The sequence below is a fragment of the Bufo gargarizans genome, chromosome 2, assembly GCF_014858855.1.
Source record: "Bufo gargarizans isolate SCDJY-AF-19 chromosome 2, ASM1485885v1, whole genome shotgun sequence".
Taxonomy (NCBI): domain Eukaryota; kingdom Metazoa; phylum Chordata; class Amphibia; order Anura; family Bufonidae; genus Bufo; species Bufo gargarizans.
Genome location: NC_058081.1, coordinates 701603738 through 701622247, shown reverse-complemented (window position 1 = coordinate 701622247; position 18510 = coordinate 701603738). Strand labels below are relative to the sequence as shown.

General features: G+C 49.1%; 1 protein-coding gene across 3 annotated transcripts in view; it reads right to left on the bottom strand.

Moving 5' to 3' along the window:
- Positions 1-4337: 4337 nt before the first annotated feature.
- The window catches only part of ECE1 (endothelin converting enzyme 1), a 30110-nt gene continuing 15937 nt past the window's right edge, over positions 4338-18510 (bottom strand). For all 3 annotated transcript variants that reach the window (XM_044282460.1, XM_044282461.1, XM_044282459.1), the window contains 10 exons: positions 12074-12188; positions 11001-11111; positions 8209-8307; positions 7914-7991; positions 7646-7749; positions 7336-7446; positions 7120-7187; positions 6837-7027; positions 6269-6364; positions 4338-6015 (listed from right to left, as the gene is read on the bottom strand). In XM_044282460.1, coding sequence (XP_044138395.1) covers positions 5839-6015; positions 6269-6364; positions 6837-7027; positions 7120-7187; positions 7336-7446; positions 7646-7749; positions 7914-7991; positions 8209-8307; positions 11001-11111; positions 12074-12188 — 1150 coding nt within the window. In that variant the 3' untranslated portion in view covers positions 4338-5838. The remainder of the gene's footprint in view (positions 6016-6268; positions 6365-6836; positions 7028-7119; positions 7188-7335; positions 7447-7645; positions 7750-7913; positions 7992-8208; positions 8308-11000; positions 11112-12073; positions 12189-18510) is intronic.

Below are 18510 nucleotides of genomic sequence, written 5' to 3'. Positions count from 1 at the left end.
TTCTCCATGCACACGAGAATTTTGACCTGCGGTGCAGATTTTACAGTCCACAGCATGTCTATTTTATTTTTCCTGACCGGATTTTCTTCATTCACACTTGCGTTGTCCGGATCCGGCGTGTACTCCACTTGCTGGAGGTACACGCCGGATCCGGAAAAAGGCAAGAGAACTGAAAGCATTTGAAGACGGATCCGTCTTCAAAATGCTTTCAGTGTTACTATGGCAGCCAGGACGCTATTAAAGTCCTGGTTGCCATAGTAGTAGTGGGGAGCGGGGGAGCAGTATACTTACAGTCCGCGCGGCTCCCGGGGCGCTCCAGAATGACGTCAGAGCGCCCCATGCGCATGGATGACGTGCCATGCGATCACGTCATCCATGAGCGTGGGGCGCCCTGACGTCACTCTGGAGCGCCCCGGGAGCCGCACGGACGGTAAGTATGCCGCTCCCCACTACACTTTAGCGTCCCGGCAGCCATGGTAACCATTCAGAAAAAGCTAAACGTCGGATCCGGCAATGCGCCGAAACGACGTTTAGCTTAAGGCCGGATCTGGATTAATGCCTTTCAATGGGCATTAATTCCGGATCCGGCCTTGCGGCAAGTCTTCAGGATTTTTGGCCGGAGCAAAAAGCGCAGCATGCTGCAGTATTTTCTCCGGCCAAAAAAACGTTCCGTTCCGGAACTGAAGACATCCTGAACGGATTTCTCTCCATTCAGAATGCATTAGGATAAAACTGATCAGGATTCTTCCGACATAGAGCCCCGCCGACGGAACTCTATGCCGGAAGAAAAGAACGCAGGTGTGAAAGAGCCCTTAGTAAAATCCTCACGCAAATCTGCACCAATTGATGCGGATTGACCGCACGGATTTACCTGCGGATTTCAGTGTGGATTCTCTGCACATGAATCCTGAACGTGTGCATGTACCCTAAGGTGTTGTGTCACTTCAGTAAGTGGCATTAATCATGTAGAGAAAGTGAATACCAGGCACTTACTAATGTATTGGGATTGTCTATATTGCTTCCTTTGCTGGCTGGATCAATTTTTCCATCACATTATACACGGCTCATTTCCAGGGGTTACGACCACTCTGCAATCCATCAACGGTGGTCACACTTACACACTATAGGAAAAGGCACAGGCCTCTCTGGCGGCTGGAATTGTGAGTTCTCATAGGCACGCATGCGCAGCAGTGCTCGTCCCAGCCCCCTTATATCTGCACTGCGGATGTGTGTGTGTGGGGGGGGGGGGGGGGGGGCGCTTGGGGTAATAACTCCTAGATAGGAGCAATGTATAATATGATTGAAAAATGAATCCAGCCAGCAAAGGCGCCAGTATGAACAATCACAATACATCAGTAAGCGCCTTGTATTAATGTTCTCTACATGATAAATGCCATTTGCCGAATGCCTTTAAAGGGAATATCTGGGAAGAGATATTTATGACTTATCCTCAGGATTGGTCATCAGTATCAGATCTGCAGGTCCCAGGTCCCCCGCCGATCGGCTGTTAGAAGAGGTCTTGACCCCTGCAGCCTCTTCCTAGATAAGTGACATCAGTCACATTAAAGTGAATAGGGCTAATGTGCAATACCAAGCACTGCCACTACACAATGTACGGCGCTGTCCTGGGAAAGCTGCCAGAAGCCTCACCACAGCAGCTCCCTGAAACAGCTGATCGGCGGGGATGCGGGGACTTGGACCCCCGCTGATGTGATAATGATGACCTATCCTGAGGATAAGTCATTATCCAGGATAACAATCCCGCTGATGTTGGAACGTGGCTAGACAAGTGCACCAATCAAGTTGAACCGGCCATACATGTTCAAGAAACAGAGGGGATGGACGGAAGATCTTTCTGGGAACTTTTTTTTTTTTTTCAAAGAAACCTTTTTCGTTCACAAACGATCATTCTTTCATATTTAATCCAAATACATTAAAGAGGTTCTGCAGTTTGTTTAAACTGATGATGATCTATCCTCTTGATGGACCCCCACCGATCAGATGCTGATGATCTGACACCCAGGACCCCTGCCGATCAGCTGTTTGAGAAGGCAGCAGCACCGTGGCCTTCTCGCTGTTTACCGCAGGCCCAGTGACATCACGACTAGTATCAATGGCCTGGGCGGGGCTAAGCTCCATTCAAGTGAATAGAGCTTAGCCCCGCCCAGGCCAGTGATACTAGTCATGACATCACTGGGCCTGCGGTAAACAGCGAGAAGGCCGCGGCGCTGCTGCCTTCTCAAGCAGCTGATCGGCAGAGGTCCTGGGTGTCGGACCCCCGCTGGTCAGATGATGATCTATCCAGAGGATAGATCATCATCACTTTAAACAAACTGCAGAACCCCTTTAAACATGGGCGACTTCTTTGCACGGAAAGGTCTCTGTCATTGGACGATCACTGTTAAATTTATGGCGTCAAATGTTCGCTTTGGTTGAAATAGTCCATTCAGATCAACTTTAGAATAATGCAGGATAGGCAACCTCCGGCACGATGGCTGTTGTGAAACTACAACTCCCAGCATGCGTATTTGCTCTCCTCTCACATAGAAATGAATGCAGCATGCTGGGAATTGTAGTTTCACAACAGCCGGAGTGCCGGAGGTTGCTGATCCCTGGACTAATAAGTATGGGCCACCTTGACTGTCTGGAGGCTGGTCCAGTCACATGCTGCCTCCCCATCAGTGGCCATGTTGGGGGCGTGATCGGTATGTGTACACAGGAGTCTGCTGTCAGCACAAGGGGACCGCAGCAGAGTTGTGCCGATATACAGAGTGAGAGATGTACTCCTTCAGACTGGAGAATAGTGACTGCAGCTTTGGCTGTGACTGGAGTATAAGACATGATATACCTGTTTAAAAGGGGCTGCCCCGCAAATAAGATTCTACAATTTTCAAACCAGCACCTGGATGTGAATACTTTTGTAATAGTAGCTAGAATACATTTTGAGCTATTGAATGAGAGCTATCTGTATAGCGCCACCTGCTGTTTGCTCTTTTTCTAATTCTCACTGAGACGGAAGCACATGCTCAATTGCATCCTTCGACCGCCACCAGCTGCAGCACATGGCACGCCCCTTGAGAAGGGACATGCCCCCTGAGAAGGGACACGCCCCCTATGCTGACAGCTCGAAATAAGTCTAACAGAACAATTGGAGCAATGAATGGGGAGATCTCTGGATCCATGTGAGGTCCAGGGCTGGGTCTAGCTCTATTAGACGGAGGTTGTCATGTACTAGATTACTTTATTTTTTACATTAAATATGGGATGACCCTTTTAGCACCAGTGAGTTATATTGATGTGTAATCTCCTTATTATAAAACAGTGATTTATTTTCAGAGGTTGCAGAGTTATGACCAGTCCCCGGGGGTGATTTTGGATCCCGCTTCCACCTCCCATCTGTGATCAATGACTCGCTTCCTTTCCGCACTCACATTCCAATGGAGAATCAGAAGCAGATGTCCGGGCCTCGGCCTACGCAACTGAGCAGCACTGCATGCTGGGTACCATGGAGGCCCTCACTACTGATAAACCTCTACATAGTCTAAGGAAGGGTCACCCTGAACACCAAGTCTCCTCGTTTCCGCTTCATGGCCGTGTGCATCAGCCATGGTTTTGGTCCGCATCTGATCCGCCTTTTTTTTGCGGATCAAATGCGGACCCACTCATCTCAGCGGGTCCGCAAAAGATGCGAACAGCACACCGTAAATCCGTTCCTTGCAGACAAGGATACGACATTTCTGCATCTGAAGAAAAGAAAATGGCAGCAGGCTCTCAGCCGGTATCCGTGATTTTCAGACCACAAAAACAGCTATGGTTTTGCACAGGGGGCCTTAATCAGTATTCAGGAGCTTCAGTTTCAAGATCTCTGCTTGCTGTCGTTCTGATTGACACCCAGAAGCGGAAAACTAAGCTGCAGAGGGTTTGTCACAAAAGTGAACACTGAGATAAGGGGCGTGTGGACTGCGCACTGTTACAATGTATCAGTGCAGGTAAGGCTACTGTCACGCTTTTTTTTGTGTGCGGATCCGTCATGCATCTGCACAGACGGATCCGTTCAGAACAGATCTGTTTGTATTATCTTTAACATAGCCAAGACGGATCCGTCTTGAACACCATTGAAAGTCAATGGAGGACGGATCAGTTTTCTATTATAGCATCCAAATCGGCTCACTGCTTTAGTTTCCCGAAAGGGGCGTTCCTACTGATGACGCCCCCCACTCATCAGAAATCTACCCAGAAGTCGCTGGACTTTACGGTCTCCGTATATATTCTTGGAACAGATTCATTTGGTCATCCCTGCGGCGTTGAAGGGGGTCAGGGTGCAAACTACACGGGCGGAGATACAAAGCAGGATGTTGTTTATTAGGCACCTGGTGAAGTACAAGAATATTCCAGATTTCTATACAAAATAGAATAAACGGCTGTAAAAAACCAAAACAAAAAAAAAGGCCAAATGACAGGTGGAGTCCGAGCTGCGGGAAAGATCACGGACCTGAAGACGCAGCTCAGAACGCGACATCTGAACGATTCACTTCTATGTCGTCTGTGATTCGAACTCCAACTGTCAGGCACGCAGTGATCGTGGACCACCAGGGGGCGCAGTCCCACCCGGCAGCTTCTCACATTTAAAGTGACAAGACACTAAAGATGGACGAAGCCTGGGCCCCAGTCAGTATAAATATGTACAAAAGTCACACACATATATACACATGGAACGAATATGTACAGTGAGAGGGATGCAATTATGGCTAAGACATCGTTCTCCAAAATATGGCAGCAGCACAACTCCCACCGTCCTGTCACTTTAAAGAGCATCTGTCGTTGCTTACCACGGTCGGTCGCCGTAGATCGGCACTTGTCTGCAGAGGCTGATGATATCTCTGGGGTCTCCATATGTTACCGCAATCTGTAGAAATAATATGCAGATTACCCCCAGGTGCAATGAGGCCAGTGGCGTTGCACCCACAGGCTCCACTCTCTTCTGCTATGCTGCACCCCCATGGCTGTGGCAGACAGTGAAAACATTCACGCCTGCCCCTGAAGTCTCGTGGGAGCACATTCGGCACATGCGCAGTAAAGGGATGGAGGCTGCCAGGCAGATGGGCAGTCTCCATCCCTTTACTGCGTATGTGCCAAACGTGCTCCTGTGAGACCTCGGGGCCAGGTGGGAATATGTTTTCATTCCCTGGCCTGTCCGTCACAGCCCTGGGGTGTGGTATAGCAGAGAGGGGGTGGAGCCTCTGGGTGCAACGTCACCACCCTTGTTGCACCTGGAGGGTAATTTGTGTATTATAAAAAGCCTTTCTTCTTCAGATTGCCACCAGATATGTAGATACCAGAGATATCATCAGCCTCTGTAGACGAGCACCGATCTACAGCGCCGACCGTTTCACCTCCTACATGACAGTCACTTCTAGTGGAAATCCCAAAGACCTAAGCTACACTGAGATAAGTTGTGACGTCACAATTCCGCCCCTCAGCAGTCGTGCATTTTAGGAGCTCGCATTACAGGGAGGCCATTGTCCAAGCGCCCGCCCCTATAGACTGCAACAAGGTCCTTAAAAGCAGGAAGCTGAGGTTTGGCGACTTCAGCGATGTCACCGATCGTCGCCAGTGCAGCTCATACTGGAGAACAGACGTGTAATGAAAGGTGCATAGTCGTCTATGGATTAGTGCACAGAATTATCTGAGCATAGAAAACGTCGCTACAGCTTTAAGGCAGATTTCAGGTCAGCCACTATTTGTAAACAATCCCCCAATATTGGGAAGGACCCCCCCCCCTTCCCCAATCTCCTGTCAGTGGTTTTATCATGACCCCCTCCCCCAATCTTCAGTAGATCACCACACTTCACATTTCTTTGGGGGGTTCATTGAAGACCCCTGCGGACACTGGAAATGTCTGGAGAACTCTCTGGAATTGGATACAGAGCCAATGACGCGGTAGCGGGACGGACTGTGCGGGTCCGTGATGATCCCTTCATGTGAGCTCTCTGGAGTCCGCACCGAGCACCAGACCTGGAACAAGATGACCAGCAAGGGTTAAATTCAAATAGTAAAGGCTTCAGAGCTGAACTCTCCTGGCATTCCGGGCCTGCAGATGGCTGCGCAGTGTCTGTCAACAAGCTTGCTGACTGTTTCCAATAATAACCTACAGAGTCAGTACTAGATTCAGCAGGCGGCCATCTTGTCCTGCACAATTATGAAGCTAAGAACCCCAGGGACACATTGCAGAGGACACTGGAAGATGTCCCCGCAACGAGCCTCTTACCTGAGCAAAACCGACAAAGAAGAGCTGATCATTGGTGAGACCCAAGGACGGCAGCACCTGCTCCTCTCCGTTCTCCTTCACCCAGTTCTGATACGCCTGCAAGATAGAGACAGAGGACGAGCGTCATGGGGCAAGAAGGATAGGCAAGGTCCGTGCAGATTCTACACCTTTCTGATGTTTCAGATTTTCCCTGTCCGTGCAGATCTTATGACAACAATGTCCAACAGGGGCGCTGTTCGACTGTGGGAATCAATATGGCAGCCGACATATTTAGGATACGGCCACACGGTCAGGTTCCTGCAGGCGGTTTTTATAAGCCAAAGCCAGGAGTGGATCCAAAAAATGAGGAGCGGTCATATCTGTCATCTTCTATGATCCACTTCTGATTTTTGCTTCCAAAACTGCTCCAGGAAACCTGACCGTGTGATCTTACCCTTAGGAGATGAAGCCTATTTAAGGATGAGCTGACCAGGAGTCCGACTGCCAATTTCCCAGAGCGCCGAGATGATCTGAAATTAAAGGAACAGTATTTATGGGAAAGTTAGCGGGGTGACCTCAGCGGTCTTACCCTATAGGCGGCTTTGAGTCCTCCGTTGTCTGCGATGTTCTCCCCCAGGGTATGTTTTCCGTTTATGGCTTCTCCGTTCACCTTGTAGCTGCTGTACTGCTCAGTGATGCACTCCGTCTGCTTCTTGAAGGCCTCCACTGATGAGTTCTTCCACCAGGGACGCAAGTTCCCATCCTTATCATATTCTCTGCCTGAGCAGAAAGACACCGGGAGTTTAAAAAGGGAACTGGAGGCTGCAAGGAATCGGCAACCGGCAAAAACAAAACAAAAAAAAAAAACGTACCTTGGTCATCAAATGCGTGGGTCAGTTCATGGCCCATCACAACGCCAATCCCACCAAAATTCAACGCACTGCAGAACAAAAAATTTTTTATTTTTTTTTATCCTGACGTTTATGTACACGAGTCCATAATAAAAGCCGTCATCTAGTGAAGGTCGCTGGAGGGTGAATGGAACTGTTCACCCTCACGCAACTTCAGAATATATGGTAGCGTCTTACGTGGGTGAGGAGCTGGTGTAGAATGGAGCCTGGAGGATCCCTGCTGGGAAGACTATCTCGTTTTTGGTAGGAGAATAATAGGCATTGACTGTAGGGGGCGTCATACTCCACCTAGAATACAGAGGGGAGGTCAGAGAGCTCATGGTGCGTAATGCTGCAGCCCTCCACATGAGGGAGCCAAAGAGGCAACCTCACTGAGCAACCAAGACATCATCCTGCAGATACCTGGGGGTTGCGGTGTGGCAGCAAAGTCAGCAGATAAACCCCCACCCCAGCTGCATTTCGTTCCTTGCCCGTTCCAGTTACTCACTGCTCTTTGTTGGGCGGCTTGCGCAGTTGATCTGAGGTCACCCTCGCGGAGAAATTGTAAAACATCATGACGTTCTCAAAGTAGAGGTCCGAAATAACTTCATACTGGAAAAACAAGCCGGCGGTGATGGGGTTAACTTCTGACCCAAGACAAGGAAGCAAGGGACAAGTCCTACCCCCCAACATCAAAGACACTGCAGGCATCCATCAAGAGTGCACTGTACCCCACCTCCCCTATTAGCACAGAGCAATGAGCCATGAATACTCACATCATTAAAGACCTTGTCCAGCTCCTTGGGGTCCATGATGAAGTTGGGGTATCCGATCATGTCGTAGATCGCTTCAGCCTAGGAACAGAATATAGCAGAGGTTATGAAGGGCGCACATACGATGGAGGGCGGCACATTCACAGTCCTTCAGTTCTTGGTTCTTCCATTTAGGCTCTATGTAACTCCCCTTAAAGAGGCGAAGTCAGTAACTAAGCCCCTCCCCCTGCACGGTTTTATGCTCTCTATAGCCTGTCCTGCTCGCCGCAGCCTGAAACGGCTGATAACGTCTCCTCACCTTCTCTTTGGCCGCTTTGCGGGTGTCTTCATCCATCCAGCTCAACGTCTTCAGACTCTCCTCGAAGGCGTTCTTTATGCCCTTTATCATCTGCACAGCCTGTAGGACGACGAACACGTCATTACTGTTATACTATCTGCAGGGGGCGACTCATCGTATGATAATAGCTTTATAATGACTGCAGAGATCACTTTACGGCTGCAGTAAAATGCCGGATAAATGATTAAAGGGGTTGTCCCATTAAGACGCTTTGGTCACACATGCAGCTCTATGTACTATGGCACTCCTACATTCAAACAGGGAGTACGGGCCCCTATTCTTGTGATCTGCAGGGGCCCCCTTGCGGTCAGATCCCCTCTGATCAGGAACTTGTCATGGCGCAACCTCTTTAAAACTAGAAAATGACTGAATACACAGAGCCACAGACACATACACTGATTAACCATAACATTAACCCCAGTCTCGGAAGTTTTTTTTGTTTTTGCGGTTTCACTTCTCTTCCCGGAGCCATAACTTATTTTTACTTTCACATAGCTGAATTTGCAGAACAAATTGTACTTTCTAATGCCACCATTAGAAAGGTGAGAAGCGGGGGGAAAAAAACAAAAAAAAATAAAAAAAACGGGGTTTGTCACTGTGTTCCCTATACAGTATAACTGACCTGTGCCTTTTGTTCTCTGGGTCAGTACGATTACAAAGACAGCACACCAATATAGTTTTTCTTGTGTTTTAATAGGAAAAAAAAAAATATAGTTTTTTCTTTTCATCATCACCATATTCTGACCCCATAACTTTTTTTATAGTGATGTCTAAGGAGCTATGTGCCATTTTGGAGTGTGTGACTTTTTCCGGACAAGTTAAGTGATGAAAAAAAAAGGCTAAATCGGACATTTAGATTTTTTTCGCCGTATGAAATCAATATTTTATATTTTAATAGTTCAGGCAGTTGCAGACGCAGCGATGTCCATCTTATGTTTGTTTCTTTACTTTTAAGTCAGGGGGCTAATTTTAATTTTTACATGTTATTTTTTTTACTTTAGATTATTTTTTTTGCCTCCCCTAGGAGGCCACAATATGCAACATTCTGATTTTTGCTTACACTGTAGTTCAATAGGAACTGCAGCTCTGATATGCTGGTCTCTTCAGAGAGACCGCATGTCAGAAAGAAGAAACGGCTCCCTTGACCGCCGCATGGTGGAGCTGGTCTTAACCAGAAAGTACTCGCTTCCAGTTTGTAGGCATTTAGATGCCGTGGTCATGCTTAAAGGTTTAAAAGTATGCGATTGGCATTATTGCCGGTCGCAGACATAAGCAGTGACCCGGCCGGATATGGTGCCTGCTGCGCTCGCCAGCAGGTACCATATTTAAAACCCCTCCACATGTACAGCGCTGGAAAAAAATCTATGACAAGTGAAGAACATTGATTTTCTGGTTGCAATGGTGCATGGCATGGGTGGGATACATTGGGCAGCAAGTAATCAGTCAGTTCTTGGAGTTGGTGTTGGAAGAAGAAAGCAAGTTAAGGATCTGGGCGTCTGTGCCTAGGACCAAACTGTGATGTCAAGGCAACTGGGTCAGAATATTTTCCAAATGGCCAATCTGGTGGGGTGTTCATGGTTTGGAGTGGTCAGCACCAGCCAAAAGTGGTCCAAGGAAGGAGAACTGGTGAACCAGTGACAGGGTCATGGGTGCCCAGTGGTCATTGATGTGAGGGGAGTGACTGCTAGCCCAGCTGGTCCTATTGCACAGGTGAACTACTGTAGGGCAAATTGCTAAAAAAGTCATGGCAGGTTACGGTAGAAAGAGGTCAGCACACGAGGGATACTGCAGCTTACTGTGTAGCCACAGACTGGGCAGAGTACTGCAGACCATGGAGCAATGGAAGGCGGCCTGGTCTGATGAATCATATTTCCATCATGTGGATGACTGCGTTCCTGAGCTTCACTTACATGAAGAAGAGATGACACTATGGGAAGAAGACAAGACGGCGGAGGCAGTGTGATGATCTGGATAAGGTTCTGCTGGGAACTTTGGGTCCTAGCATCACGTGGATCTGACCCATACCCCCTACTTAAACATCGTACAAAATAGTACCCTCGCCCCCTCATTGCAGAGGTGCTCCCTAATGACCGTGGCCTCTTTCAGCAGGGTAATGCTCTGGCCAAACGGCAAAAACTGTCTAGGAATGAAGATCAAGGTGATGACTTTTCCTCCGGTGGAACGTGCCGAAAAAAAACAACTCCGAACTACGGAGGCCACACCTCACAGCCGACAGGACGTAAAGAATCTGCTGCCAACGTCTAGAAGCCGGACACTTTCAGGTCTTGTGGAGCCCATGCCTTGATGGATCAGAGCTATTTTGGTGGACCAAGTGGAACCTACACAATATTAGGTTTTAATGATATGGCTGACCAGAGTAAATAAACATATACCGCCAAATGCACACATGCATAGACACGTAAATACACACTTACATATACATACATAAACACACTTACAATAATACACTTCCATATAGATACATAAACACAAACAGATACATACATATAGATACATACATAAATACACACTTACAATAATACACTTCCATATAGATACATACATATAGATACATACATAAATACACACTTACATACAGATATATAAATACATTCGTGGACACCCGAACAATTGGTCACAGGAAATGCTTAAGCGAACGAACATTAAGGATTGAGCAATACTCTCATCATCCAGTGGTCAGTATGGTCATAGCCTTGTGATTATGTGCTCCGTAGACCCATGCTCTCACATACCCTGGTTTTACTGCTGTTGGCAAACGTGGACTTGACAAACATGGCTCCAAGAGCGAAGCCGAGGTTGTTATCGGTGTCGGCAATACATAACTTCCAGCGCGGGGTGCAGGTCTGAGGTATGAAAGAAACAAGCTCAGTGAGGTGATACATTATTCACAGCAGTAAAAGACCATGAAATGCAAAGACCGTGCTGCCGGAAGGGCTAGACATGGACGCCTGCTGTATCGGGAGCAGTCAGCAGGTGTCACCGATGAGGGCAGGCAGGTACCATGTGAAAGCTGCAGGTTCTCACAATATCCTGAACGGCACGTTATATGGGAGGGAACGGGACAAATTATAAGACAAAGGGGCACGGCTAGCACGTTTGAAGCGAGGTCATGACTCCAAGCTCCTCGCCAAGGAGGAGTAAAATCATGACACGTGCTGCTCTCATCCACAGGGTCACATTTCACCTGGGGGGGGGGGGGGGGGAACAGCTGTCAGGCGTTCACTATGACATCATCACTTGGGAGGAGCCTCCGATCAGCCTCTGACTGTTATAGTCAGGAAACATCCACCCCCAAAATTTGCTGATATGGAGCAGAAGCTGCAGAAGTGACCCTTCCACAAGCACCAGGGTTGAAGAAGCGGCCACTTCCTGCTGACATCCACTCCCTGTCCCTGCGTTACATCAGGGCGGACCACGCTGCCGCCACCATTTCCTGCACAGATAACATGGCACTACACTACAAAAAGTTATATCTGCAGTCACAGCCAAAGCTGCATTCACAATTCTACTGAATTCTCGTTACGTTGCAATCACTACAGACCGGTCAGCGAGGCTTAACAGCAGAGTGCGGTCCGATGTCAATTAAGAGGTTTTATTTTTGCAACCCGTTAATAAGAAAGCAGCAGAAGGGACTGCAGTATAAGATACAGTAGGAAGGGGGAACATATACTTTATATCATATGTACAATTGCTTTGCTCTTTGCATATTTTCCAGGTCGGATTTTAGGCAGTCATCACTGCAGGCCATCATACACGCGTTACGGCCTCCTCACCCCTCTGCCCCCAGTCATGTTCTTGTTCTCACCTTCTTTGTCCCATACATAACTTCGATGAACTTCTCCTCGGCGTCCTGGAAGTGCTGATCCAGAAATGAGCTCGTCTTCCGCACCAGATTCCACATCATATAATTATTCAAGATCCTGCAAAAAATACAAATTCACTAAATTCACAATTCGCCAAAAAAAAGAGTAGAATAATAAGAGTCTCCGAAATATATCACCCTTCGCAGGAAACGTGAGGCCTCTTATTCTACGCAGTTACTCCTGTTTCTAGGAAAGCTGAGTAAAAAACAATATGGCTCTTATGGGTTGTCGCCCAGATTTTCTAAATGACACATGGGCCTTGCCGGCCGTCACATTAAGGGTGCATTCACACGACCGTATGTATTTTGCGTTCCGCCAAACGCAGATCTTGATAAAATACAGATGACGTCCGTTTATATTTTTTGCGCATCCATTGTAACAATGCCTATCCTTGTTCACAAAACAGATAAGAATAGGACATGTTTGGGGGGGGGGGGGCGCTGTGGCCTGCCATGGAAGAGTGAGGATGCCGCACCCTGGGTGAACTTCTCCTTATTACTGCCGCCAATGATGGGCAGGGTCACTAGGAAGGGTAGAGCCAGACCACAGGCTCCCCTCGCATCATCTCAAGGCGACCTTCCCCGCTGCTTTGCGTGCCAGACTGCCTCACCTGGCCCCAGCTCCCAAGATGGCGCCGTCAGCCAGAGCACCCAGCCCACAGCAGCGCTACCTGAAGCGCGCAGGATCTTCTGTCCGCCACCCGGCAGACGCTGATCTGCATCCGTGCCCTCTGTTCCTCCAAGCACAGAGCCACTGGAGTGGCACACCAGCCCGCAGTGGAGCCCTTTAGACGCACACACCGGGAGCGCCCCAGAAGTGCAGGACGGGCATGTCAGCCAGTGGAGACCAGAGCCTTCATCACCTCCTCCGGCGCCCCTGCCCCTAGCCACACCACAGGTCAGAACACTGTCCTCTCCCAACATGCCAGCTGAAGCAGCATCGCCAGCTCCCAGCCCTTCAGGGGACCATGTCCTGAGGCCTTCAGCTAGTCCTTTTAGGCCCAGAAGCCATTTATTAAGGGCCCCCACAGAGCTGAAAGCTCCAGCCATTCACCAGGAGCCCCTGTGCAGATGACAATCGCCGAGCCCGGACCCCCTTCCTCTGGAGCAGTACCCGGACCACTACCAGAGGTCCCCCGGTCCCCCACCGGGCCTGAACCTCATGTGCCGTCCCCTCCTGCTGCTCAGGAACCCCTTCATCCTCCTTCTCAATCCCCAAGCCCATCCTGGGCAGTGTCCCCTCGCTGATCAACAGGCTACCCGTGGGGCGACCCTCATCCACTGCCCTCCAGAGCAGCCCCACTGGACCTTGAGGCCCAGACTGGCCCTGCCGCGGGGTCTCTTCAGGGATCCTCCGCATTTCTCTCAGCAAGGCCATTATCTTCTGCACCTTTATTTGATGAGGACTCTAGACTGCCTACGATGGCCGATTTTCATACCCTTATATGCTTTTTACCGTCTAAGGCAGACTTGTCTAACTTTGCTGCCGACATATTACAAGAATGCAAACGGGAATTCTCCCAAGTGCGCTCAGAGTTGGCTATGCTTGACACCAGACTCGAATCTGTCACTCAAGATCAGGCCCACCTGTCGGCAACAGTCAAGGCCCTACAAGACAAGGTTCAAACTCATGACGTGCAATTTTATCCCCTGCAACAACATTTGGACGATGTAGAAAACCGTAGTTGCCGAAACATCATAAGGATCAGAGGCCTCCCTGAGGCAGTTTAGTCAACGGACCTACTACCCACGATTGTGCGAATATTCTATGGAATCCAGGGCCGCCCGCCAAACTCTCATATAGAAATCGATAGAGCTCTCAGAACTCTTCATCCTGATGGTGCTAAACCAAGAGACATCATATGCAGAATCCACTTTTATGGCATCAAAGACCAGATCCTGTCTAAAGCCAGACAAATCTCCCCCTTGATACACGAGGGAGTCCCTATCACACTGCTGCAGGACCTTTCGCGCCACACCTTGTCACAGAGCGCCGTGTTGCGCCCGTTGCTGGACCTCCTTAAAGACAGCGGTATCCCCTAACGATGGGGCTACCCCTTTGCTCTATTTGCCAGTCCCAAAGGACATACTGCTATCATCCGTACTCCTGGGGACCTTCCTCACTTCCTCCATTAATTGGACCTCCTGCAAATCGAATTAGGTCCCTGGCCTACTATCCTCCCACAGCGCAGAGTTAGGCCCGGCTTGCCCATGCCAGAAACATCGAGACCTCCAGACCGGTCGCACAACACCTCGAGGATGAAGGAGGCGACCACCCGTGGGCACTGGATGGGGATCCCCCTCCGCCTCCATCACTTGAGGGACTACCTACTGATCCAAAAGAGGACCGTTAGCTCACAGCCATGATGGCTTTGCCCCTCTTTGTGCCTTGCACCATTTCTTGTTTCTTTTGCCTCCTTTTAGTAGGCGCAGTTTTAGAATTTCACCTTACCCTAGATCCAACGCTCAGTAACTTATCTGGACGCGCATCTCTCCCCTATTCCACAATTAAAAAAGTCAAAAGGGCATTACTTCAATTGCAACTATGCGATCCCTGGCGCCGCCAACATCCAGCTGATAGAGACTACTCTTTTTATTCTGCCCCTCACTCCTCCTATAGCCGCATAGACTGCATTCTCCTCTAACAGTCGGCCATAACGTGGCTGGAATCCACACAAATCGGCAATATTCTGTGGTCGGACCATGCCCCAATATTTTGTTCCCTGAACCTACCCTTTCTTATAAAGCTGAGTGGACATGGCGGTTAAATGAATCCCCCTTCTTGACCCGGTGTGCGCTCCTGATCTTACAACCACTCCTCTCCCAATGAAGTGGGAGGCCCTAAAATGCATCCTGCCTGGAATTTTCATTAAACATGGCTCCCGTCTCAAGAAGGAGAAAGCACACTCCCTTAAACTGGCCCTGCAGAGGGTTGCCTCCTTGGAACTTGCCCACAAACGAGCACTCTCTTTGCCGATCCTGCATGACCTTCAAAAACGCACGGCTAGACGCTAAACGTTTGTTAGAAGCATCTTCTAAAGGTTTGATCCAACTATGTCGCAGCAAATTCTACGAGTATAGAAACAAGAGTGGGCGTATGCTGGCTGCCTCGAATACGCCCGCTGTTAAAAAACCCAAGAATCATATGGTCCACACAACCACGGACATTGCGTCCTCCTTTCATTCCTACTACTCAGAACTCTACAATCTGCCCTGAGCTTCTCCAACACGGTCGGATCAAACGCCTGAACCCCCTCCCCAGCTTCCCAAATTAACAGCACTAGAATCAGCCAGCTTGGAAACACCATTTACCAAGGTAGAACTTCAAGCGGTCCTAAAATCCTGACCAGGTGTTCAATGTGGTGTCCCCAGGTCTTCCCTTCCCGACACAGACCACTGAGGCTCATATCGCGGTCATCCCAAAATCAGGTAAAGACTTGCCTCTGCGCCAGGTACCGGCCTATCTCCCTCCTGAATGTTGACCTGAAAATGTGCATCTCCCCCTCAGCAGTCTTCAGGAACATATCCACTATATACAAACTACTGGTGAGCCGACGCTCTTCGTGCCCTCCTCCGTTCTGCCGGGCCTGGGCACAGGACTTGGGTATCCAACTCCCCTCTTACCAATGGAATAGATGTTTCCTTCTATCACACAAAGCACTGATCTCCACTAAGGCTCAAGAAACGAGCTATAAAGTCCTATCCAGGTGGTACAGAGTACCTACATTGCTCCATAAATGGTTCCCCACAATGTTGGATCGATGCTGGAGGTGTCAGACAGAGGAGGGCACGATGATTCATATTTGGTGCCATTGCTCCATATTGCGCCCCTTCCGGAACCTTGTACACAGGATAATCGGGGAGGTAACAGGCTTTCCTATCCAGAATGCCCCTGAAGCTCTATTTTTATTTGTGCTTGACCTGAATATCCCTGCCTACATGAACTCCCTTCTGACATGACTCAGGCGGTAATTCCACGACATTGTCAATCCACCTCTCCTCCCACTCTGGAGGAATGGGTTGAGCAGATGGCTCAATACCAGAGAATGGAAGACCTTATAAGTGTGACACCTGAAGACCTGGGGCCCGTGGGACACGTTTTGTTCCTCGGAAACCTTCCGAAACACACAATTGTAAACTCCAAATCCATCGGCTGCAAGTCCTCCCCTACTCTTCCCCTCCCTCAATCCTTTCTCCTCCCCCCCCCCCCCCCCTCCTATTGTCCAATGTTTTTCCTCTTTCCATGCTCTTTTTTTTTTCTCTCTCTTTTCTTCTAACTTTTTCTTTTGTTCTTATTCTATTTAATGTTTGGCTCCACGAGGTTGTGTGGACCACTAGGTTTTATGCTTAATGCATCGGTTATGCCCTCCTGATACTCGACTTTATGTATGTAACACAGAGCTTGAATTACATCTGTTCTAATGAAAAACGAGATTTTTGTGAAACTCACCTGTAAAATCTCTTTCTCGCGTGGTTCATTGGGGGACACAGGACCGTGGGTATAGCTTGCTGCTGCCACTAGGAGGCGACACTAGGCTGAAAAGTGATAACTCCTCCCCTGCAGGCTATACCCCCTCCAGCCTGGAGAGAGCATATCAGTTTGTGCCCAAGCAATAGGAGTAGGAAAAAATAACCATACGGTAAACCACCAACAAATGACCAACGCCAGCCGGAGCCAACCAGAACTGGGGCCATACCGGCTCCACAACCGCCAACAATCACAGCAAACAGAAATCACTGGGTGGGAGCTGTGTCCCCCAATGAACCACGCGAGAAAGAGATTTTACAGGTGAGTTTCACAAAAATCTCGTTTTCTCGCTGGTATCATTGGGGGACACAGGACCGTGGGACGTCCTAAAGCAGTCCACGGGGAGGGAACAAATCACATGCCCATGGAGAAGAAACACCCTCGAGGATGCGTAACTCACTGCCGCCTGCAAGAATGTGCTGCCCGGAACAGTACCCGCCGGCGCCTAGGAAGGCACCCGGTAAGACTTGATGAACGTGTGCCCGGAAGACCAAGATACCGCCTTCCACACTGGAAGCTACTGCCTGAAGGAGATGGACCCGAGAAGCGCCGACCGCAGGTCGGGTGGGCCAAGACTCAGCTGGGCGTTGCTCACCCGAAGGCGCATGCCCGAGCAACTGTTGAACGGATCAATCTGAAAAACATCCCTTGGAGGCCGCAGCCTTGACAAGGACCCCAAGATAAGAATTGGTAGAAGTCCGTAGGGCTATAAGTGCTAGACAAGGACAAGCAAGTTCAGAGGCCAAATCACATGGCTGATGGAGAGCTCGGTCCATGTACTACGAGGGAGAAAGAAAAGAAACACATGTCTGCGAGGCGTGGAAAGGCGACCACCTTCTGCGAAAAAAGAGGATCCTGGACGGAACACTGCCCTATGCCATACTCAAAGAAAACAGTACGCACAAGAAGGCAAATCAATTCAGAGAAAAAAATAAAAATTAAAAATAACGCCACCAACAGCTGTCTCCTGGCCGCAGCTGTGGAAGCAGAACTAAAAAGGCCAAGCCCGTAGGATTCACCTCTGGCCCAGAGAACACCCCCTAGGGAGCGGAATATCGGTAGACCAACGCCCTTATAGCCATAGAGGCTGGTGGTGAGAATTCTAGTGAGAGAAGCTGCCTGAGAATCACTAAGAAACAAACGCCTGAGCCAGGCGTGCCCCACTGCAGGTCAAAGGATCAATGCCCCACGGGAAAGGGATAGTAAAGCCAATGAGAGCACCGCCAGTGATGGGAAACCCCGTCAGTGACCATATTTCAACAAAGCGGCAACGCTGCCTGGAAGGGCAGAAGAGTGGAACAAAGATGAGAGAAAAACTCTTGTCGGGTGAAGTTCGACTACGACGTCCAACGCCTCCACCATACCCGAGGAACCCTGGGTCCGTGAAAAAAATAGAGATGGGCTTCCAGAGCCGTACCACCCATGACTACTGGTCAGCTAGACAGGAGGATAAGGAGATCAGTTATCCACCACGAGGGGAGACCGGAAAGGAAACTTGTGATCCGTACCGGGGACTAAACCCCTACTAGCGGGGGACGTCGCAACAGACACCCGCTCTACCCGTCTTGGGAGGGCTCTCAGTCAACCCCCGGAATGAGCAATGAACGAACAACCACCATTGCTTGAGGTGATATCACTGACATCTGAAGACAGGTAGCACCAATGGCGATACGGTATGACTACTAGAATCCAGGTCCCGCTTAGAACGGCAATCTATTGGATTTTGTGTGCTGAGGAAGGCAGGATCTGTATGCGCATAATTTATTTATATATATATATATATATATTATTTTTTTTTTTTTTTTTTTTTTTTTTTTTTTTGGTGAGGACCTAGCCTGATATGGAGAGGAGG